A 25,150-nucleotide genomic window follows, 5' to 3' on the forward strand; every position below is an offset into this window, starting at 1 on the left:
CAGCGGGCCTGTCACTGTGAGTCGCGTGTCGGCCTGCGGCAGGGAGGGGGAGTGGCCAACGGTCCTGGCGAGGTCAGGCCCCCCCCCCCTGAGTTTCTGCCGGACCCCCCCTTGACCTGCTGAGTTTCTCCCGGACCCCCCTTGACCTGCTGAGTTTCTGCCGGACCCCTCCCCCTTGACCTGCTGAGTTTCTCCCGGATCCCCCTTTGACCTGCTGAGTTTCTCCCGGATCCCCCTTTGACCTGCTGAGTTTCTCCCGGACCCCCTTTGACCTGCTGAGTTTCTCCCTTCTGGTGTTTTTACAAGAACCACAGACTTTCGCTCATACATTGATGAGGGGGATCAAGGGCCAAACATTGTCAGGTACCTCTCTGCTGGATAAAGGATACGGTTTAACCCGCTGAGTTTCTCCAGTGTTGGGTTTTCACGAGGTAGAGTCAAAGGGCCGAAGGGCCTGTTTCTGATCTGTAATGTTCTACGGACCCTGCTCTTCTTTCCGTGTCCCAGGACCTTTCCAGGGCAGTCTCCGCACTCAGGACCGCGCTGGGATCCCGGTCAGCGGTGGAGGAGCAGGTGAGCGCGGCTAATCCCGATCCAGCCCACGCCACTCCCGAGATTGGCGGGGGGTTCCACCCTATCTGCCTGACCAGCCTCGCTCTCCACGTGTACTCCGGGCACCCGCCGCTGGTCCGGCAGGAAGGCGCAGGGCAGCCGGCGGCCGGCGCCCCCATCGCCCGGCGGGGAGCCCCAATCTTCCCTCCAGCGTCCCGACTCCATCTGCAGCTCCAAGAAACGCTGTGCCACTGGGGTTCCGGGCGCTGGGAAGCGGCCTTGGCTTCCCCTGACACCGGCCAGGCCGCGCTGCGTTGGGGGGGTGGGCGGGGGGACACGACAGCGTGTTTATAAAACCACCCACCACTACTTTTCAAGGACCAGGATTTTTCTCTCTCTCTCTCACCCTGGGACACAGCGGTTACTGTGCATGCGCTATACTGGCGCGGCGGCCTGCGGGCCACCTCTAATACATTTTTGATATGATCTTGCAGGCCAAATATAATTATATCGCGGGCCAAATTTGGCCCGCGGGCCAGAGTTTGACATGTGTGGATTAGAGGTTCCACAATCAGGGAGGGAAACTGGAGATGTTTTAAAGCAAGCCATGTCAACTTCGTCTTTCCGCCCTCTGGTGGCAGTGATGAGAAAGTGCACTGTGCATCAAAAGTATCCAAACCTTTGGAAATACTGGTTTAGAGTGGAATATTTCTTTGATTTTTTTTTATGATCTGAGATTATTGCTTACCCTTAAATGGCAAAGAGAAAATTTATTTTATTTTTAATTTAGACGTAAAGCACGGTAACAGGCCCTTCTAGCCTACGAGCCCCCACCCCCGGAATACACTAGTTAATCTACAAACCCCAAATGTTCTGGAGGAAATTGGGACATGTGGAGGGAAACCACGCAGACATGGGAAGAATGTACAAACTCCTTACAGGCAGTGCCAGATTCGAACCTATGTCGCTGGCGCTGTAATGGCACAATGCTCGCCATGACACTAATCATAATGCCCCAAAGGTGGCTCATCAAAATAATGATGAGCCACCTTGAACTGCTGTAGAAAAAGGGCTCCCATTGGGCTACCAGTTCTGGACCAAGTGGGGATGAAGGAACAGTGACACATCTCCAAGCCAGGGTGGTGTGGGAGTCTGGAGGGATGGAGTTCCATTACACCTGCTGTCCTTGACCTTAGCAGTAGTGGTTGTGGGATTGGAAGCTGCTGTCAGGGGAACCTGGACAAGTGTCGCAGTGCAGTTGTGGATGATACACACTGTAGCCTCAGCATTGTAGATTGTGGCACAATTTACAAACACAGTTACACTCAATCACAATCCATTTGCCTATTAGACTATCTATATGTGCCTCATCTTTATTTATGCATCCGACCATCAGGGCTCAACAAATTTGTTCATGTTTCTCCATGACCTAATTCACTGCCAAACCAAGGCCACCTGCCAATTGGAGGAGCAACACCTAATATTCAGTCTGGGCACTCTCCAACATCAACTTCTCTGGTTTCTCAGGCCTCTCATCTGTCTCCTTCTCTTCCAGCTTTCCACCACCCCACCCCCCCCACCCCCAATTCAGAGAGCTATCTTCTCCCCCATCATTTCTCAATTTTGTTTCTCTTCTGCTCTCCCACCCCTATTGACCTATATAACCTCTTGTCTGTTGGCCTGTTCTCCTCCCGTCCCTCTGCCCAGTGTTTTGTTCAGACACCTGTCTGCTTTTTGCTCATCCCTTAACGAAAGCCTCAGGCCCAAAATGTTGGTTATGTAGCTTTTCCTTTGCTATATAGAGAAAGCTCTTTGACTTGCTGAGTTTCTCCAGCATTTTTGTGTAATCAACCAATCTTCAGCCAGCTGCATAGCACCCTTTCCTACATTGTGGTGGAATTGAGGAGATGTTTGTCTCACCATCACACACTGGTCTTGAACTCGTCCTCATATGGTCTCGCCTGTTCCATCCTTAAGCCACTTTTTTTTTTAGGATCAGCTACGTGGCTATTTATTCCTCACAAAGTTAGACAAACAATGTGGCAACAATGAAGTACCCTGTTTTAGTGAATGAATTCAGGTATCAGTAATAGCCAAGATGCCAGAACAAAGCAATGGGTTCACTGACAAGAGACAAAACCTAGTTTAATGTTGCACTTGAAGCTCAGGACTTCAGCATTGTGGCATGCCCTCATGACTGCCTGAAAGTGTTGATGAAGTTCAGGTTCAAGTTAAAATTTATTGTCAGAGTACATGCATGACATCACATAAAACCCTGAGATTCCTTTCCCTGTGGGCAAGGCAAAATTTCTGCTTGTATTCAAGAAAAAGATACATATACAAAAGGGAGAAATGTCCTCAAGAAAAAGATACATATACAAAATGGAGAAATGTACTCAAGAAAAAGATACATATACAAAAGGGAGAAATGTACTCAAGAAAAAGATACATATACAAAAGGGAGAAATGTAAAGAAAGAAATGTAAACAAACAAATACAGAAAACAAAAATAAATATTCAGTTATAAATAATGTGCAAAGTAAGAGTCCTTAAATGAATCTCGGAGTCTGTTGTTGAGGAGTCTGATGATGGAGGGGTAGCAACTGTTCACAAGCCTGGTGGTATGAGTCTGGCACCTATACAGTACCTCTTTACTCAGCTGCAATGAGAACAGAGCATGTCCTGGGTGATGTGGATCCTTGATGAATGCTGCTGGTCTCCAACAGCAGTGTTCCATGCAGAATTTCACAATGGTGGGGAGAGTTTTGCCTGTGATGTACTGAGCTGTGCCCATGACCTTTCGCAGAGGTATTGGTGTCCCTAAACCTGGCCGTGATCGGCCACAGGTGTGGATCAAGGAATTACTGTATTGACGTTAATCCTGACAACATCATTCTAGTTTCAAGCTGACAGTACTTCCTGTTGCTTGTAATGATCCAGAAGCTGTGGTCAGCTGCTTCTCCCATAGAGTGTGGGGTTGTGATCTTTCCAGAGGTCATCAATGTTATATTACAGACTTGATGGGAAAAAAAACAAACCGGACTGCTGGAAAACTACTGAAAATAGTGTGCAATTTTGAATAGAGTAAAATGTTTCTTTTTTCAAAATTAGACTTTATTCACAACAAATTACAATATTTATAAAAAAGAAAACAACTCAAAGTCTCTGCACCCTTCGCGTCATGTCCCTACATTCCTATCATTGTACACTGTTTCATTAGTTCTCAATTTACACCATTTCCACCACTGTGGCACCTTGTCATTACTCCCCTCTCTATTACTTGAGGGGCTTCCCCTCAGTCTCAGCCCTTCGATGCCCAGTTACTGCTCAACTATCTCGAGGGCTTTGAAAAAATGATAACTTCATGTTCAGTCCAACCATTTCCAAAATTCATGAATTTAAAATAATCCAAAATATATATATTTTAAATGTATGTCAATTACCTTTATCTTCTTCCTTAAATTCACATGTATGTCACATTCTTTAATTCAGCCCTTGTAAAACATTTAACCTGCTTGTTGTAAGTTTGTTTAATTCTTAATTTGGTGCCTGTGGTGGTTCTTTAATGTGATTGGCTGTTCATCCTGTGTAACAATGATTCAACTGTGGCTGATTCCCATGCATCCCCAAAACTAATACTACAAGGAGTTTAATGCTATTAAGTGGGAAATGGTGTTGCATGCTGAGTTTTCTTTTGAGAATGGGTTTGAATAGCTTCCTTGTGCGAACCTTAGGGCATTGTATAATTAATTGAGGGGAATTGCTCGATGGTAGTCAGATTTAAAATACATTGCACATATCTAAATGAAATAAAAGTTTTCAGCCCATTTTGTTGTAAGAAATACGCATTGGTATGTCCCATCTTTAAAAGAATCCGGAGAAAATTCTGAGACACAGAGAGTCTACCCTCTGAATGAGAATCATCCACCAAGTGTATTTAAAATTTAAATGATCTGAAAATTTGCCTGAAAACAATTATTTTCCATTTGATCACATTAGGGAACCATTAGTGGTTTTGAAGAGATGTCATTTTTTACACAGCCACCCTTCTTATCAACAAAATAATCCCATTAATCTCCAATGAAATGTGTGGCCAAATTGTTTTTGTCACTGTAACAGTGAGACTAGCTATGCTTCCTCTCCTTCCTTTTTATCATCGGGTGGAACAGAAACTTCTGGTTTCCCTGTTGCACAGGTGAATGTTGCAGACCAGAGATTGCATTCATTTCTCAGGTGTGATTGTCTTTGGCAAGACCAGTATCTATTTTCCATCTCTCTTTTTCTTTGAGGAAGTGGTGAACTGCTTTGTTGTGCCTTTGCAGTCCTTCTGTTGCAGGCGCTCCCATAATGGTCTTGGATTAAGATATAGTGATGATGAAGGACCAGATCAGTGGAGGGGAATCTGCACCTGCTGCCTTATCCTTCCTGCTAGTGGAGATCACAATGCTGGGATCTGTCACTGGAGTAGGCTGGGCAAGTATGTGTAGTGGTTTTTGTAGGGGGTGCCGGTGGTAAGAAGGATGAATGCTATGTCTGGATGATTGATGGGATACCATTCCAGTTTTCTACTTTGTGGTGTCAATTTTCCTGAGGACTGTTGAGCTCCCCTTGTTCAGGCAAGTGGATGATCTTCCATCTTGCTGAAGAGAGAAAGGCAATGGAGCGACACAGTATTCCAAGTGCGGCCTCTACCCCCTCCACCTGGACAAGCAAACCTAGCCTCTCCAGATAACTGGAATGGTTCTAGTCAAGCAACATCCTGATGACCTCTTCGCTCTCTTGTACAATCATTCCTTTCCTGTGGTGGTGAAAAGCACACACATCCTCCAATTTGTGGCTTAACCACTATTTTATCAAGCTGTAACATAAGGGATCCTTGGACTGATTGGACAAAGTTCCTCTGTTCCTCAATTCTCCCTCCTATTCCTTATTCCTTCGTCCTCCCAAAGTGTCCCACCTCATAATTAGAAAGAAGATAGAACATACCAGAATCAGCACTTATTGTCATGAACTCATCACAAAATTCGATGTTTTGTGGCAGCATTACAGGTGAAAATATGATATATATTACATTTTGTAAAAATAAATTAGTGCAAAAAGAAGAGAAAGTGAGGTATTGTCTGTGGTTCATTTTTTATTCAGAAATCTGAAGGCAGAGGGGAAGAAGCTGTTTTTTTAACAGTTGGATTGTCTTCAGACTCCTGTATCTCCTTCCTGATGGTAACAGAGTGAAGAGGGCATGTTCTGGGTGGTGGGGGTCCTTGAGGATAGAGGGTGATTTCTTGAGGCACCACCTCTTGTAGATGTCCTCGATGGAGTGTAAACTGATGCCCATGATGGCCTTGACCAAGATCACAACTCTATGTAGTCTTTTCCTGTCCTGGGCATTGGCAATTCTGTATCACACAGTGATGCAAACAATCAGAATGTTCTCCACTTGTTACATGTGATCAAATCAGGTTCATTGGGTTCACAGAGAAATGAGTCCGGACACGGGCTAAACAAACAAAGTATGATCTTTATTGGACACACTGGGAAATAGTAACGGGGAAGACATAAAACAACACTTGATACTTTAAACATTGTAGGCAGGTCACATCAATAGAGTGATCTCCAATATCAGTGGCTGCTTCCTCTCTCTCTCTCTCTCTCTCTCTCTCTCTCACACACACACGCATTAATATTCACTAATCAACACACTCTTACTATACAGGGATTTCAACTCGTACTCCTGGTTCCCTGTTCCAATGGCCTTGGCTCAATGCTAAATATTCCCACACAATACTACGGTACCGCTCTAAGTTTAGTGCACACCTTACCAATGACTTCTCCATCAATGTCCACAGTTTGCGACCTAGCATAGAGCAGAATTTGTAGTCAGGACTAAGGATCAGAGAGCATGAGCTGTTGCATGTGGTGGGCTTTTAAAATGCAGTTAAGTTGGGGAGTCTGGCCCAGGTAATTACAAAGTGATTTAAAGCGGCCAGTGGTCAGGTGTGCACTAATGGGTGAGCAGAGTCCGACCTTGATTGGCAGGTGATGCGACCTCCAACTATATTCCAGACAGAGATGTCAGGCAACCCTCCACAATCCACATTACACCACGGTACACCTGTGGAAATTTGCAAGTGTCTTTGGAGACACACCAAATTTCCTTGCGAAGTATAGCTACTGGCTACTATGTGATGTGATTACATAGACATGGAGGCCCTAGGATAGATCTTCAGAGATGTTGACATCCAGGAATTTGAAGTTCTTAACCCTTTCCACTGCTAACCACTCGATGAAGTATGGTTCATGGTCTCCTGCATTACCCCTCCTGAAGCCCACAATCAGTTCCTCAGTTTTAATTCCGATTTAAATGTCTTTTCATTTCAGTCTGTTGCGTAAATTGATGTGGACATCACCACAACAGTTGAAAAAAAAGCATTGAATTGAATTGTTTAATGTCACACGTACCAGGATAGAGTGAAAAGCTTTGTTTAGCATGCTATTCAGGGTAGTCAAGTCATACTTGAGTCCAATGGGCAGTGCACAAGAGCAGGAAACATGTTTGATTGACTTTGACTTTGTTTGAAAATATATTTTAAGCCAAGCCTGCCTTCTAAGAGTTTGAATCTGCTTTTATTTTCATGATTAAAAAAAATAGAAAAAAATCATACATCCATCACACCCTTCTGCCCTCAACTTGATGATAGTATTTCAGATTTATTGTCCAAAGTACATACATGACATCACATACAACCCTGAGATTCGTTTTTCTGCAGGCAAGCAGAATTACCACTTATTGGTAGTGCAAACAAAAAACTGTACACAGCGTATACATGTAAAGATCTAAAGGACTGTAAACAGATAACAAATGTAAACAAACTGACTGTGCAATACAGAGGGAATTTTAAAAATCAATAAAGTGCACAAGAGTCCTTAAACGAGTCCCTGATTGAGTTTGTTGTTGAGGAGCAATAAAAGGCATTGAAGCAAGAAATACAATCAGAAATATTGTTAGAAAGTGACCCAAGGTTCACAAGTACTTAAAGGCAATGAAGTGTACTCAACTATGTTTGAAGGAAAATTAGTTGATATTTAGAAGCCTAATTATCACACCACCCAAACCAAACCTGTTTAATAATTAATAAACTTAACTACTGATAAATTAGTATTAATAAAGATTTAATTTGAAATTTATGCAATGCAATTCCTCCCAAACAGGGAGGGATGTTATTTGCCCAACCTCGGAGAATTGTGTGACAGACAGCTTTAAGACCTCAGATAGAAGAATTTCACAAATATCCAACAGAGGGAGCCATTTTCTCAGAACTCAGGCAGAAACCAATTCAGACCCGAAGTGCAGTCTATTCCCAGAGATTTTCATCCATTTATTCCCTTCCACTTTCTGGTGGGCCTTCATTGCAAATTCTGCATCTGTGTTTCAAGGGTGTGGATCAGTGTTCCACACTAGCAAACCATTTTCAGTGTTCAACTTCTCAACATTAACTTCAGTGGCTGTTCAATCATAGAATGCATAAATAGTTCTGTCCATGACATGATTCCTCGTTACAGAGGACCAGCTCCCCACGGCATAAAGCTGCCTTTTCTGCTCTATGTTGGATTCAGCTCCAAAAGTGGGGCTGTTTTGTGAATTTCCTGTCAATCTGGCACCCAGATGTATCTGAAGATTCAAGAATAAGGATAAACAGATTGCATTTATTTTGAAGCAAACTTTTTCAATTTAGAGTCAGTCTTGGTAGCCATGAAGGTTTTGTTTTCATTACCTTCAGCTTATTTCTTTAAACATTACAATAATGTGGGTTAAAGCTGAGATCTTCTTGTCTATATGTTCTTTATGTTCTAAGTTCCTGGCAAATGTAGGGCAACAACTCAATAATTTTAACCCCAAATAAACTTTATTCATGATTTTTGTTTTAAATGCAAAGGAAAACAGTGCATTTTTTTTTACAACAACTCAATCATTTATTAGTAAGCCCCAACCTCCTCCAAGCACATCTAGCCCATAACACCTCTCTAGCATGTTTATTGTGTCCTTTTCTGGTCACATTAAAGGATACTAGGGAAGTGTTCCTGAAAAGAAAAATGCATAATTTTTCATCACCTTTCACAACCTCAAATGTTTCAAAGTGCTCTACAACCAATGAAACCCTTCCAATACAGTGCTCTTGAGGTGAAGGGTAGTACATTCGTCAGTAGTGATCAGCAAATGGCAGGCAAGCAGGTCTGTGGAAACAGATCTCCCACATAGCTGGCAATTGCCCCATATTGCACTCATACAAGTACATTGGCTACAACTAGCTGTGGGAGTTTCTGGGATTATAAAAATGCACACCCTTTCTTCCATTAAAGCAAATGCAAACCACTCTGGATGCTGCTTGTCCTACTGAGTGTTTCAAGCACTCACTGTTTCAGCTGCTCATTTATTTATGTATAGGCTGCTGGATAAAGCTGGACTACCCTGAATAGCATGCTAAACAAAGCTTTTCACTCTATCCTGGTACGTGTGACATTAAACAATTCTATTCAATTGTTAGAATTTGCGGAAGTTCACCCATTGTTTATCCAAGTGGCTTGGTGGTGCCTTGGATTGATGTCTGAGAAGCTACGTCATTCCCTCAGCACCTCAAGCGAGTCTCAGTTAGACGTTCAGGTCTCCTGAGTGGGATTTGAATTCACAATCCCAAAGATACCAATGCAACCAGTGAGCTATTGTGCTGACCATTTATCCATCTCTTTCTGCCTCATTTATTTATTTCATTGCGCTCCCTTGGCTGAGTTCTACAGCATTTGGTGTCTCTTTACACAGTGAGTTAATGAACACCCTGTCACATTTGTGGCCCGAAATGTGAAGTTAATAAAACATTAAACACAAGTTTATCAGGTAAACTTCTTAGTGTCTTTATTCTCCCGTTTTCCATTGTTCTCCTGCTTGTGTTCTTATCTCTCTCTCTCATACCACGTGACTTCCGGTACATCTCATACATATTCATTATCATGACATCCCTCCTTTAATCAGAAATAAACTTTACCTTCACTTACCAATATCCCTCGGAAACTTACAAACATCGTAACTAATGGTAATACTACAACTCAACTACATAAAATTTACTTCCTACAGCATTTATACATGCACTTTATGATATAAGATTAAAATACTGTCCCAAAGTTCTTATTAAAACTATGGCACAAAGTCTTCGTATCGTTTGGGCGGTTTCCGGTTTCGTTTCGGCCTGCCTGCGATATTGTCGTCGCTTCTCGGTTGTTCACTCTCGGCGTCAGAAATACTGCTCGCCATGGCTTCGGGTGTTTCTGGCGCTCTAGTCACTCCATCAGTAGTGCTGGTAACTGCCTCTGGAACATCATCAGGTCTCTCAGTTTCAGCATCTCGTATTGGCCTTTCAACCTCTTCACTTGATGCATCTCTGGACTGGTACCTTCTTACACTTGATACATTTCTCTTATTCAGGACTCCAGTCGGAGACTTGACTGTCACCATACTGCCACTTCTGGATACGACAGTATAGGGTTGATGGTAATAAGGTGTGTCTAGTTTACCACCAGTTTCATGCCTCACTAGAACATTATCTCCTGGCATGATGTCTGAATACTTGGCTCCACGTTTCGAATCTGTGTACAGCTTCGCTGCACCTTTCTTTTCAGCATCGTGGTCCCTCATCTCCTGGTCGTCTCGGATTTCCTTTATTTCTGGCATTTTTGTGCGGATTTTTCTCCCAAAAAATGCTTCTGCAGGACTTTTTCCAGTGGTTGCATGAGGCGTTGCTCGATAGACAGCCACATAAGATAGCAATGCTTCTCGCCAATTTTGACCTTCTGCGTGTGCAATCCTCAATCGTTTTTCAATGGACTGATTTTGTCTCTCTACTTCCCCGTTGGCTTGCGGCCATTTCGGAGTTACTTTATGATGGTGGATACCTGTGGTCCTCATGTAATCCGCAAATGTCTCTGAAATGAATTGTGGACCATTGTCAGAGTATAATGTAACAGGTAATCCATATCTTGCGAATATCTCTGCTAACGCTTGTATTGTTTTTTCAGTGGTTGTGGACTTCAACACCACGTACTCATAGTATCTGCTGTAGTAATCTATCACTACCATAATTGATTCACCCGTCGGTAAAGGTCCAAGAAAATCAACAGCTACAGCGATCCATGGTCCTGTCGGAAGTTGCGTACTCCGGATCGGTTCTGCCAGATTACTCTTACTTGTGATTTGACATCCGTGACAAGTTTTAACAAATTTCTCTGCGTCTTTATCACAACCTGGCCACCATACCTTGCTCCTGAGGTTTTGCTTGGTACCAACAATACCTAGGTGTCCTTCATGCGCTAAGGATACGATCTTCGGTCTCAATCTTTGTGGTATCACCAATCTGCAACCTCTTAATACACACTGTCCGATGCAACAAAGTTCGTCTCTAATGGGAATGTAAGCCTTGTGAGTACACTTGTCCCATTGTACACTCTGTATGCATTCTCTTACTTCCATGAGTTCTGGATCACGTTCGGATTCTCTCTCGACCTCCTTCGTAGTCACAGCTTTCGGTGTCGACTGAATAGCTACGAAGCGTACAAAGCTCTCTGTTTCAGTTCCCAATTCTGACTTGGATTGTGGACCTCCATCCTTCACCAATCTGGACAGCGGATCAGCAATGTTTGCTTTCCCTACAATGTGGATTACTTTATATTTGTAGGGTTGTAGTCTGAGTACCCATCTCTCTATTCTGGCACATGGTTTGGATCTAGGTGCATAGATCACCTCTAATGGCTTATGATCTGTGATGAGTTCAAATTCAATGCCGTATAAATATGCATGGAACCTCTCACAGGCCCATACAAGTCCGAGTGCTTCTTTCTCTGTCTGAGAGTATCTTCTTTCCACATCTGATAACGATCTTCTAGCATAGGCAATGATTCTTGGTCCTCCATCATGCATCTGGACCAACACAGCTCCTAAACCAACCAGGCTGGCATCCGCTATGACTTTGGTTGATGCCGCCGGATCGTAATATCCAAGAGTTTTTGCATCTGTCAGACTTTGCTTCAGCGCTGTGAACGCTTTCTTCTGCTCAGATCCAAAATGAAATGGTACACCTTTCCTGGTTAGTTTCCTTAGTGGTTCTGCCACTGTAGCGAAATTAGGAATGAACTTTGCACAAAAATTGACTAATCCCAGGAAACTCCTCACCTCTGTTGCGTTCTGAGGTGCACGTGCCTCTTCAATAGCTTTCACCTTGGCCTCTGCAGGGTTTAGGCCTTCCCGTGTAAGTCTGTGTCCCATGAAGTCCATTTCTGACACACCGAACTGGCACTTGTTTCCATTCACGGTAAGGCCTGCCTCCTGTAGTCTAGATAGTACACGCCTCAACCGTTTGTCATGCTCTTCCTTTGTTGGTGCATGGACTATGATGTCGTCAGAAACGTTGGCAACTCCAGGAATGCCTTGAATCACTCAATGGATTTCATACTGGTAGATCTCCGAAGCTGCATTAATTCCAAATGATAGTCTCTTGTAACGATACAATCCACAGTGAGTCACAAATGTAGTTACATCTCGGGAACCTGGATCCAGCTCTAATTGATGATAGCCCCATTTCAGATCAATTTTTGAGAATACCTTACTGGTAGTTAGTTCTTGAAGTATTTCCTCCACCGTTGGTATAGGGTGTCGTTCTCTAATTATAGCTTCATTGGCCATTCTCATGTCAACACATAGTCTTATGTCACCCTTTGGTTTGGGCACAATCACTACTGGGCTGACCCATTGTGTCGAATGTTCCACCGGTTCAATAATGTCTTGTTCGATCAATTCTTTAATTTTGGCTTCGACTTTCCCACGAAGTTCAAACGGAGTTCAGCGCATTGGTTGTGCCTTGGGTTTGACCGTTTCATCTACCGCTAGCTTCAATTGTCGACCTTTCAGCTTTCCTACTCCTTGGAAGACTGCGGGGAATTCTTGCTTCACATCCTCGTATGACTGAATTGAATTGACACAAGCTCCAGTATGAAGTATTGCCAGGTCTTGCGCTGTGCTTCTACTCAGCAATGGTTCTCCCCTCTCTTCTATGACCATAAACTCTGCTTCGGTGTACTTATCTCCAGCTTCAACAGTTGCAGTAAAACATCCAATGGTCTGCAATGGCTTGGTTGCTGTGTATGGATACAGTTTCTTGGAACACTTCTTTGAGGTACAGATGATCTTTTTCCTTTTCAACTTCTCCCATAAATGTCGATCAATCACATTACTGTCACTGCCTGAGTCTACAATGACCTGCACTGTCACTCCACCAATGATCACTGGGACCTTCTCATGATGTACTTCATTCAACGTAAATTGGTAACAACTCTGTTCCTCCTGGGTATCATCATCGTCACAGTCTATCTGGCGAATGGTATCTTTCTTTCCACGATACTTTCCTTTCCCCCAGGCTTTGCCTTTGGAAGTTGTACTCTTCCTCTTCTGGTCTGCATTGGACTTGCTTTTGCACTTCTTTGCAAAGTGGTCCTTACCTCCACACTTTCTGCAAACTTTGCCTTTGGCCGGGCAATATGGGTCTTTTCCAAAGTGACCTCGGTTTCCACATCGATAACACTCCACGTCCTGTGTCGACGTATATCTTGGCTGGTTATGGTGATGTGAGAGCCTCTTAATTTGCTGGCTTGAGTTGTCTTTCAGGGTCATGGTATGAAATTGCCCTTCAACAGCCTCTAATGCAGCAGCAATGGCTAAAGCATCGGTGAGTTCCAACTCACTCCCTCTTTCCAGTAGACGTCTTCTGAGTTTATCTGATCTACAGTGCTGTACGACTTGATCCAATAATTGGTTGTCCAAATCAGCTGGCATGCAATTGCATCCAACAGCTAGCTGGCATAGTCTCGTCACGTACTGAGCAATTGTCTAGCCATCTTCTTGTCTCGTTCTCCGAAACAAATGGCGTTGAAATGTAGCATTCGGTGTCACTACATAGTGTGCATTTAATGCATCTACCGCTTTCCGGTACTCATCCTTTCTTCCAGTATTCAAAAGTGTCTTAAATGTTTCCCGAACTGCAGGTCCAGCCGTGAAAAGAAATAACGCCCTTCTCTGCGCTTTTTGTTCACCTGTTCCGGTATCTAGAAATAGGCCACGACTGTTAGCATAGGATTCAAATTCTTCCAGCTATGCCTTCCACTTCACACTTACAGTACTTGCATCACCTGTTGGGTCAAAATGAGCAATTCCACTATGTGTTAGAAAGTCACTGTCTGCACCAGCCATGAGGAAATATTCCAGCCCCAAAAGTACTGAGTCACAGAGAAAATTCTTATCACCTTGAAGTCGTCTGTAATCTTGTTTAGTCTTTAATTTTCTTCAAGCTTCTTTCATCCTCGTCGCCAATGTCACATTTGTGGCCCGAAATGTGAAGTTAATAAAACATTAAACACAAGTTTATCAGGTAAACTTCTTAGTGTCTTATTCTCCCGTTTTCCATTGTTCTCCTGCTGTGTTTTTATCTCTCTCTCATACCACGTGACTTCCGATACATATTCATTATCATGACACACCCCAGTTGCACATTCCCAATGGACAGCAGAACTCAATCATCCTCACCCCTTAGCAATGTCTAAAGGTGCTCCTTTGAAAGCATCCCGTCAGTGTGCATCTCTATGTGGTACAGAAGCTGCTCCACCCAAGACCACAAGAAACTGCAGAGGGCTGTAAATGTGGCTAAGGCCATTACACCCCACCCTCCCACTGCTTTGGAAAAACAGGTAACATATTAAAAGACTCATCCCACCCCCTGCCTCAGAAGAAGATTCACAAGTATGAGAACACATGCTACCAGATTCAAGGTCAGTTTTTTTTTCCCAGCCTTTACACTGAACAATGAAGATTTTGCTTCCTAAATACTTTTAGATGTTTTATGTGGACTTTGGGCTGTTATCACAAAAATCAACATGTTCCTAGCACAGACTGTTTTTAGATATAACATATTTTTATCATTTCCTGTTATACTTAAGCATGCAAAGCCATTTAGTGCAACGTGCCCAATGAAAATTAATTTTCTGCATTTGCACTTGGATTTCTTGCTTGCTGAACTCGGTGCAGTCAGTGACTAACATGCAATATCAGGACAACTGGAATCCATCAATGCTAGCTGAGTATTGTTGGACACTGATAGGAGAGGCATCAGATGGTGAGTACAAAGGAAAATCAGCTGTAAAAACATTTTTAGGTCAATTGAACTAATACAATGTTTCTCAAACAGACTAAATTCAAGAACAGTTAGTTTCCCCAAAGGGCAGCAGGTCTGGTGAAGCAGTTAGCTCAATGCCAGCGATCCGGACCTGACAAGGGTTCGAGTTATAAGGAGTTTGTACGTTCTCCCCGTGTCTGCATTGGTTTTCTCCGGTTTCTTCCCTCCGTTCAAAACATATTGGAGGTTGAGGTTAATGGGGTGTAAATGAGGCGGCACCGAAGCTGAATGTCTAAATTTAAATTTTTTAAACTTCCCACTGAAATTATCTTTGTCTTCAGCCTGAAGTTGTCTAATATAATCCCCAATTTTCTTTTAGGAAACAAACCTTTTGACAAATTTGCTGTCTTGAATGAATCTCTAAATAGTACTTGATCCCAATAGTTTTTAGTATTCTCTGTGGGCGGGAGTTCCGATCTCTGTTTCCTCGATAAAGGGTCCCAAGTCCCAACCTGAAATGTGGACCGCCCATTTCTAGCCATGGGCTCCTCCAGTCGCTCATTGTTTGCTTGGTTACTGTGGGGACACAGGAGCTGCCACAGCGGCTGGAACCTGCAGCAAACACCAAGCTGTCGGACGAAGTCAGCAAGTCGAGGCGCATTCGTGGGAGAGAGAGGATGGTGGGCGTTTGGGGCCGGAGCCCTTCAGCAAGCCTCTAGTTGTTCCACGAATGAGCATTGACACTGCTGTTTATGGAACTTTACAATTAAGTAACTGCATTGAAACCTGGCTGAAACGCGTTTAAGAGAGGCGTAATCCACATGAAGGTTTTTTTTCAATAAAAGCTGGCTCCTGGCTGGGTGAAGCCCTGGAGATCACTGCATTCACTCCGAGGAATAGATCATAAAAATTCCTTTCCATTTTCTTAGCGTTGGGGCAGGTTACTTAACTTCATCTTGGCAGCATGCCGTCCCCCTCTGGACATGTCCCGGGGCTCCGCCCGTCCTGCAGTGTCTCCACCCCGCTTGCTGACGCGTCCCGCTGCCGGCGATGCAGCGGGGAGAGAACTGCGAGAGGATGGAGGTGGCGAGGGCGATGTCCTCCGCGGGCACCGTGTGCGCGGCGCTCCTCCTCGCCCTCCTGGCTGGACCCCTCGCCACTGCCGCCTACTTTTCGGAGGAGCGGGAACCCCCCGAGTCGCCGCTGCAGAGCCCCACTGTGCTGATCGCTATCATCGCCAGGAACTCGGCCCACACCCTGCCGTACTATCTGGGAGCCCTCGAGAGACTGGACTACCCAAAGGACAGGATCTCCATCTGGTGAGTGCACCCCTCTCTCCCAAGACTTTTTCCTTGAACCACTGTACTGCTGCCCCCTCGATGGGCTCTTTGTTAGGGAAAGATCTTCCCGCAATCGCCTCTTCTGCAGGGGCCATCATAATCGGGCAAAGATCTCTGCCTCTCGGGCCCCCTCTCCCCACCCCAGGAGCAAAGTAACCCCCCCCCCCCCTTCTTCGTTGGTTACGGTCATCTGGATATCCCAAAGCGCTCTCCAGCCATTGCCCAGGTATTGTTCTTGAAACGTGGCAACCAACTGGGGGCAGAGCAAGATCCCACCAACAGCCAGAAGGTCTGTTTCTCATTATGCTGTCAAACTCGACGTTAGGAGATCTTGCTCAGGAAAGAGACAGTTTTGCAACTGGGAAACAGGCCCTTCGACCCAAATTGCCCATGCTGACCAAGTTGTCTACCCAAGCTAGTCCCATTTGACTGCGTTCGGCACATATTCATTCCTCTTTTCTTATCCATGTTTCTAATTGCCTTTTGAAGTGTCTGCCACAACCACTTCTGGCAGGTTGTTCCTTGCACCCTCAGCCCACTGTGTGCCATGGAATCACTTTTGTGATAAGCAAAAATGGGAGCTCTAGCAGTACTACATATCTTCAGTGCAGCACTGGTGGAGAGCAGACTCGCTGGGCCCAATTACCTAATTCTGCTCCTATCTCATAGTTTTAACCAAGATTCGAAGAGTGAAGCCAGTGTGTTTTAAAGGAGCTCTCCCCTTTCCCCCTGAATCTCACATCACTGTTGACCCAAACAGCAGGACACTCTGCAGGGAGGGGTGTAAACTGTCATCATTTGGACTAAGTGGTTCCTTTGGGTAAGGTGAATCTACTGTTGATGGTACAGTAGAAAGGAGATGGATACACAGCTGAGATTTTGTACTGTGCACATTGAACTCCAGAGAGGAAGACAACTCCAGAAACTGATAAAGAGCACGGACTGAAGAGTTCAAAGGCCCAGCCACGGGCTGGAGGGATCAGTGGCCCAGCCACAGGCTGGAGGGTTTGGTGGCCCAGATTCTCTGAATCTGTGGCTTCAATAAACTGTTGTCTCTGTGTTGGTTTTCCAGTGTGGGATCTGCTGAGGATGGGTTAAACACTAGCCCAGTGATACTTAATGCAGTCTAAATCCTGAGTTTGGTCATAAAGTTGTAGTGATGAATATTATGGAATGATTTGAGGGGCCCATTTTTATTGCCGAGACTTCCACATGTAAGAGCTTTAAAACCTTTCACACCTTACAGAGCTGAGATTCTGCTCCTCATTCCAACAATTCCTCACTTTCTCTCTGATATTAATCAGTTTTTTAAAAAAAAAATATTGTAGGACTGTCCATTGCTGAGATTTATTGGCCAGTCTCTGCTACCTTGAGGTGAGGAAGGGCTGTTGTAGAGCTGTATACCTCAGTGATTAGATGCAGTTGGAGATTTGATGGGCAATTACAACAACAACTTGCATTTTTGTATAGTGCCTTTTTATAGTATATAATCCCAAGGAAGAATTGTCATTCAAGATTTGACACCATTGTACAGAAGGTGAGAGGAGGACAAGAGAAACTTTTGGTCTTGGATGTTGCCGATTCACACCATGGAAACTGGGCAGTGAATCCCCACTGAACATCAACCACCCAATTACACTAATCCTACATTAATCACATTTGTTTCTCCCCACATTCTCATCAGCACCCCTAGATTCTGCCTACGCACTAGGCGTAGTTTACCATAACCAACCTATACATCTTTGGGATGTGGGAGGAACCAACTGAAACCTGTGGAGTCACAGGGGAGAATGTGGAGCCTCAAGACGGACAGCATCTAAGGTCAGGATTGAATTTAACGTCTCTGGTGCTGCAGAGGAACAGCTCTACAAATAAAGTGTTTTAAGGTCCAGAAGAAATGGTACAGGTGGCCAAGGGAAAGGAAGGAAGTGGGCAGATGTTCACACAGTGGTTTTTGAGATTCATAGCTGTTAATTTGGGCCTGCCTCACAGTCTGTCACTCTGATTACCCTCAAATCTGATGTCTATTCCTTTAGGGCAGCAACTGATCACAATATAGACAACACGACTGCCATCCTGAGAGAATGGCTGACCAGTGTCCAGAAGTTTTACCACTACATAGAGTGGCGGCCAATGGAAGAGCCAAGGTATGTATCTGCTCCTAGTGTCCACTCTCTTCCCTGATAGGAGCTAGCTGTTGGTACAGTGTGTCCCTGTGGAAGCTGCTGAGAGCCAGCCCCACACAGTCCTCGTCACATCTCAGATTCCTAGTCCATGGCAAGCCTCCAAAAGTAAATTGTCTATTTCTTCGGGGTATCTTCAAACCGCTGAGATCACTGGGGTCTCCCTTTCCTTTACTGACATTTACCAGGAGTGTTGCATCAATAGGGCTCAAAGAATTATTGAGGACCCTTTTCATCCAGCACAGTGTCTTTTACCCACTACCATGAAGGAGGTACAAGGTCATCAAAATCAGGCTGGCAGTCTGGGAAATAGCTTCTTCCAACAGGTTTCAATCTCATAAATGAGTAAATCATTCCAATACTGGTCACTGCAAAATCAGTTGACGCTTGCGAGTGGATTCGCAAACCCAAATGGAAAGGGGAGATGTGGTTGTCCGACAAGGGATAAAGGACAACTCAGGAGGGGAAGGGGAGATTGGGGATAAAGAAGATAGAAATAGGAGAATAAGGAAAATGTTGGATGTTGTAGGAATGTTGTCTTATAAAGAGTTGAAAATAAGAAAACAGAAATGGAAAAGGAGGAAAGGTAATGATGGAAAAACGGAAAGAGAAGATAAACAAAATATAAAAGGGCTACGCTGAACTATATGACTTTAAATATTAATGGAATACATAACCAAATTAAAAGGAAGAAACTACTAAATTTAAATGAATAAATGTATTCCATTAGAAAAAATAACATATAGGTTAAGAAATAATATTGAAATATTCGAACAGGTATGGGAGCCTTACATTAAATACAATAGCGAAAACCTACCGGGGACAAACATTACCTAAATTGATGGAAGGAGAAGGAAAGAAAAGAATGGACTCAGTAGAATTTCTAGTGTATTTTTGTTGAATGACAACATTGTCTGACTGGCTTAATGCAACCTAGATTGATTACCTAAAATGGATGAGAGTGGGGGGGTGGGGGGGTGGCTTGGGAGGAGGGGGGGGGGGGAGAAAAAGTCACTGTATATGTGTGAAAAAGAAATAGTGTATATCATGGCTAATGTGATTTATGGTGTGAAAAATAAAAAAATTTAATAACATCAAAAAAAAAGAGTAAATCATTCCAAAATATTTATATATTTGTTTTAAGTTATATCTTTATATGTACGTAATTATTAATTGCAGTTTATGTGTGTGTACATGCTGCCAAAACACACCCATGTTATCAATTAACCTACTAATCTGTACGTCATTGGAACGCAGGAGGAAACTGGAGCACCTGGAGGAAACTCACGAGGAGAATGTACAAACCCATTATAGCCAGCAGCTGTAACAGCGTTATGCTAACCAAGATTGATGTGGTAATTTACAGGATAGATGAAGCTTCTAATCAAACACTTGCTTTCTTTTTTCCTTTTCTCCTGCCTGAGGTCAGAAAGGGTTAATGAAAGCTGGAGCCTGTATTTAAGTTGCACCACTCACAGACCTAGGGCTTCCCATAACACTTCATAGTGAAATGACAGTAGCCAAATCACAAATAGCAAGGTCCCACAAAAGCAGCACTGAAATTAATGGAGCATTAGTGAGTGCACAATGGCAGCTCACCAGCAGAGAATGCAACAGCCACTCCCTGTAGCCTGGTTGGAAGTCAGTTCAAACTGGGCTGCTGTCTAACAAGAGGGGTGGGGACACCACGTGGAAGAGAGGCACAATTGCTTGAGAAATTTTGCTCCTCTGCTCCACAAAAATGACTAAATAATCTTGCAGCAGTTGCTTGGAAGATCTTCTGATTGCTTAGTGCCTGCCTCCAATGGGAAGGATGTGTGTGAAACTCTTGCCCCAGGACTACAGCCCAGTTTGGACCAGCTTCCAACTGGACTGTGGTTGGATTCTCAGCTGAAGATCCATCGGCTCTCAACATGTTCTTGCACCCAGTTGATTGAAGAGCTTTATTCACATTCTTGTTTGTTTGGGATAGAGAGCCCACAAGTGAATTGTTCTGTTTTTCAGCTCAGACAGGATGGATTGCTATTTCCATCCTGTCTCCCAAATCTCAGACCTATTTTCCCCAGCGACAGCCCAGGTTTGTAAAGCTAATCTGAGGGTTGAAAGTTAGAAGGTTTGGGCATCGACTTGAACCTTGCACTGTTGGAGCTTGGAGTTTTCCACCTGGAACAATACAGTACAGTACAGGCCCTTCAGCCCTCAGTGTTGTGCCGATACATATATTCCTTCCTAAAAAAAAACCTCTCGAACCAACGCACAGCTCTCATTCGACAGGAGTTGTGAGCTTCGTGGACACCCATCGAGAAGCTGATTGAAGGTTTTCACATCTGCAAATGATATTACAGCTACTGGCAGCTTACGTGTATTTGTGCAGTGCCGGACGTTGAGTTTGGAATGGAAACCACCTGTTTTTGAGCAAGGCTCTGTGGGAAGGGGTAGCTTGGGGCCATCTTTTCTGCTTCCCTGAAAGAATTCTTTCCACCCTGTGCTTGCCCCCCCATGAGTTTAATACCTCCAATGATCAGGAGCCAGATGATGGAAGGAATGACCCTGTAACGCAGGGGTGTCAAACTCAAATTCACGGAGGGCCAAAATTAAAAACTTGGACTCAGTCGAGGGCCGAACTAAATATTTATTGAAAATTTTCAACAACATCTTCTTTCAACATATGTAATGTTAAACTTTTTCTTATTAAAATAAATGTTTAATAATAGTTTTGGATAAACTCTTTCCAGAAGCATTAACAAATGAGAAATAAAATATTCAATAAATAATATTTCTCTATAGAGGATTTGTCAAATGTTGCTAGTGTGCTGTCGAATGGTAAAATTGAGAATGTGGGAGAATAACATGATTCCTGAAACAATCAAATGGGTGACTGATTGTGGGCATGAACTCTAGCAGGGTTATTTGCCATGCCCTTTTTCCATTGGTACAGATATCCTTTGATTGACACACTTTTCAAGTTTTATGCCTAATGAGCTTGTATCCAGGTGCAGAATCATTTTGAACCAGGAATATATTTATCACTGTGACGTGAAACTATTGGAAGATCGTTTTATCCTGAGATTAAAGTTCATAATACTTACTCAGGCCTGTGTGCGGGAGGGCGGGGGTTTGCGGGCGATCGGGTTGGACAACGACAGTGCGGGGGCATCGGCTCTTGCTGCAGGGCGGCATCTCGGCGGATCAGTGGCCCAGTCACTGTGAGTCGCAGGTCGGCCTGCGGCAGGGAGGGGGAGTGGGCAACGGTCTTGGCGAGGTCAGGCCCGAGGCCTCCGGTTCCAGGCGCTGGGAAGCGTCCTTGGCTTCCCCTGACACCGGCCAGGCCCCAAAACCAGAGTCCACGGTGAGACCCTGCAACGTAAACAGAGGAGGTGGGGGCGATTAGCGGGCTGACGCCAATGCATTCTGGGATTTGTTGTATTACTGTGCGTGCGCTATACTGGTGCGGCGGCCAGCGGGCCACCTCTAATACACTTTTGAAATGATCTTGCGGGCCAAATATAATTATATCGCGGGCCAAATTTGGCCCACGGGCCAGAGTTTGACATGTGTGCTGTAATGAAAGAAGCACATAGTTGGAGTGGGGTTACGGAGGCAAGTGAATCTGTTTCTTGCTTGGCACCTTATTGCAATGGAATGCCTGCAGATGCTGGAGATCTGAGATTATAAATAGTAAATACTGGAGTCACTCAGCAAGTCAGGCAGCATCTGTGGAAAGAGAAACTTTGACCTAAAAGGCTAACTCTGTTTCTCAGATGCTGTCTCACCTACTGAGTGACTCGAACAGTTATTATTCTCGATAGACTCAGGATCAGTACCCATGTATTGGAGGGTAGCTAATGTTACCCCACTATTTAAAAAGGAGGGTAGAGAAAAAGAGGAGAATTATAGGCCGGTGAGCCTTACATCAGTAGTGGGCAAAATTATGGAATCCATTATTAAGGATGTAATAGCGGAGCATGTGACTAGCAGAGAAGGGATTGGACAGAATCAACATGGATTTACAAAAGGTAAATCGTGCTTGACAAATCTATTGGAATTCTTTGAGATGGTGACAGGTAAAATAGATGGGGGAGAGCCAGTGGATGTGGTGTACCTGGACTTCCAAAAGGCCTTCGATAAGGTCCCATATAAACGACTGGAATGCAAAATCAAGGCTCATGGGATTGGGGGCAAGGTATTGATGTGGATTGAGAACTGGCTGGCAGATAGAAGACAGAGAGTTGGGATAAACGGCTTGTTTTCTGAGTGGCAGGCGGTGACCAGTGGGGTGCCACAGGGATCTGTACTGGGACCCCAGCTGTTCACAATTTACATTAATGATCTGGATGAGGGGATTGGATGTAATATCTCCAAATTTGCAGACGACACTAAGCTAGGAGGGGTTGTGTGCAATGAAGAGGGGGTCAGGAAGCTCCAGTGTGATTTGGATAAATTGGGGGACTGGGCAGATACATGGCAAATGCACTACAATGTGGATAAATGTGAGGTTATCCACTTTGGTAATACAAACTGGAGGGCAGATTACTATTTGAATGGCAATAGATTGGGAGATGGGGAAGTGCAGAGAGACCTAGGGGTTCTTGTGCACCAGTCACTGAAGGCGAGCATGCAGGTACAGCAGGCAGTTAAAAAGGCAAATGGTATGTTGGCCTTCATATCAAGAGGGTTTGAGTATAGGAACAAGGATACCTTACTGCAGCTGTACAGAGCCTTGGTGAGTCCACACCTGGAGTATTGTGTGCCGTTTTGGTCGCCTTATCTAAGGAAGGATGTTCTTGCAATGGAGGGAGTGCAGAGGCGATTCACCAGGCTGATACCTGGAATGGCAGGAATGACTTATGAGGAAAGATTGCGCAAATTGGGATTGTATTCGCTGGAGTTTAGAAGATTGAGAGGGGATCTCATAGAGACATATAAAATTCTGGCAGGACTGGACAGAATGGATGCGGAAGGGATGTTTCCAATGGTGGGGGAGTCCAGAACCTGGGCCATGGTTTGAGGATAATAGGCAAACCATTTAGGACCGAGATGAGGAGGAATTTCTTTACCCAGAGGGTGGTGAATCTGTGGAATTCATTGCCACAGAGGGCAGTAGAGGCAGGTTCATTGAATATATTTAAGAGGGAATTAGATATATTTCTTCAGTATAGGGGTTACGGAGAGAAGGCGGGGACGGGGTTCTGAACTTTTAAGATCAGCCATGATCTCATTGAATGGCGGAGCAGGCTCGAAGGGCCGAATGACCTACTCCTGCTCCTATCTTCTATGTTTCTATGTAACAGCTCTCTGAGAGGGTTGGGTGAGGAGTGCATAATGGGAGGAACAATGGAGGTGCTCTCAATCACGGCCTTCAAATCTGAACTGGATAAAGATTATTGGCATGGCTAATGGAAAGGCTGGAAAAATGAAACACTCTCGTGGAACTGTCACTCAAGTGTATTCAGAAATACGTAATTGATACCTGTCAACTTCTGCAGTAAGATGCTTTGGTCTCTCCAGAGTGTTGCATGATCAGGGAGATAACAGAATGGATATAAATCATCAAGGAACTGTGCCTAAGGAGATGAAGCTGATTGCTGATGTTAAAGACAGTGTAAACAGCTGTGAAATTCGCTAAGAGTGAATGCATTCAAACAGAATTTGGCAGCTGGAGAGGAAGAGGACAAATCCCAGGAATGTGTCCCCCTTTTTCTGCTGGGATCAACAATGTTCCCAGTAGAGGCAGTTAGCTGACGTCATGATGAGCTATATAGTCAACACATCTGAGATTAAACAGGATAGTTGGTGAGAGAAATGAAGGCTAATAGGGAGGCTGGTAAATACAGTGGAGCCACCAAATCAATGAGTTTAATTCCAGACCCATTTGGGACAACACATGGGAGCTGGAGCAAGTGTGAGGTTAGAGCAAGCAGCATGGACAGCTGGAGAACTAATCTGAGGTTCCACAGGGACTGTTAATGAGGGGAATGAGGTAATGCAGAGTAATTGCAATAAACACAAGGCTGCCCAGGAGAAACTGGGGATTAACTGTGAAATTAAACAAGGAAACCTGATATGTTCATTAGACTATAAGCAGATAAGGTAAAGGTGATGGTCTTCCACAAATTTAAACAAGATACTGGAACATTGTTATATCAGTTAAATGAACACACGTTGTGAAACCCTTAGACTAATTTAGTTTTTATTTTCCAAATGAGCAATAACTTTAGCCTTGAGTGCTCTGTCCCGATATGACTCAATTCTTTGTTCATATATGCACTCACTTAAACTGTGGTTACATTTTGTCCTGGTGTCTTCTTCAACCTGTGACATAGACAGCTCAATTCATATTCCTTGTGTATGAATGCTGCTTCTCCCATTCCTTGTTCTCTAAAATGTGTTGCATCACAATCTGGATTATTGAAAAGTCAGGAACTCTGATGGAACATATGATGTGTCCATAATAAACTGTTGGAAACATACCAAACAATACTTACTCAGGAATTGCACAGATCTGATTGGCAAACTCTACAAGAGTCAACCAGCAACATGATGGAAAAGACCCCAGATTATTTAACTCCTGATCTGTTATTTCAAGATGGAATGTCAATCTAAGTCTAAGAATTGCTAGTCTGATGATGTTAAACTAGAACTCAGTCGGAGCAGCTTCAGATGTGTGTGTGTGCACGTGTGTGTGTCTGTCTGCCTGTGTGTGTGTGTGTGTGTGTGTGTGTGTGTCTGTAATGTGTTTCTGTGTACGTTTGTGTGTCTGCCTCTCTCCCTGTGTGTGTTTTTGTGTGTATTTATGACTGCAAGTGTGTGAGTTTCTTCCTGTGTGTTTGAGTGTATGTATGTGTATATATCTGCAAGAGTGTGCATGTAT

At 44.0% G+C, this 25,150-nt stretch overlaps 1 protein-coding gene across 7 annotated transcripts in view; it reads left to right on the forward strand.

Moving 5' to 3' along the window:
* Window positions 1-25,150, forward strand: part of LOC138736334 (procollagen galactosyltransferase 2-like) — a 156,331-nt gene that overhangs the window by 61,606 nt on the left and 69,575 nt on the right. For 2 of the 7 annotated variants that reach the window (XM_069885696.1, XM_069885705.1), the window contains exons 1-2: window positions 15,783-16,075; window positions 18,133-18,243. In XM_069885696.1, coding sequence (XP_069741797.1) covers window positions 15,807-16,075; window positions 18,133-18,243 — 380 coding nt within the window. In that variant the 5' untranslated portion in view covers window positions 15,783-15,806. Of the gene's footprint in view, window positions 1-14,266; window positions 14,413-14,599; window positions 14,757-15,782; window positions 16,076-18,132; window positions 18,244-25,150 lie in introns of those variants that run through there. The other 5 variants (XM_069885688.1, XM_069885733.1, XM_069885714.1 and 2 more) reach the window with 4 other exon arrangements.

Source organism: Narcine bancroftii, chromosome 1 (genome assembly GCF_036971445.1).
Source record: "Narcine bancroftii isolate sNarBan1 chromosome 1, sNarBan1.hap1, whole genome shotgun sequence".
NCBI classification, from domain to species: Eukaryota; Metazoa; Chordata; class Chondrichthyes; order Torpediniformes; family Narcinidae; genus Narcine; species Narcine bancroftii.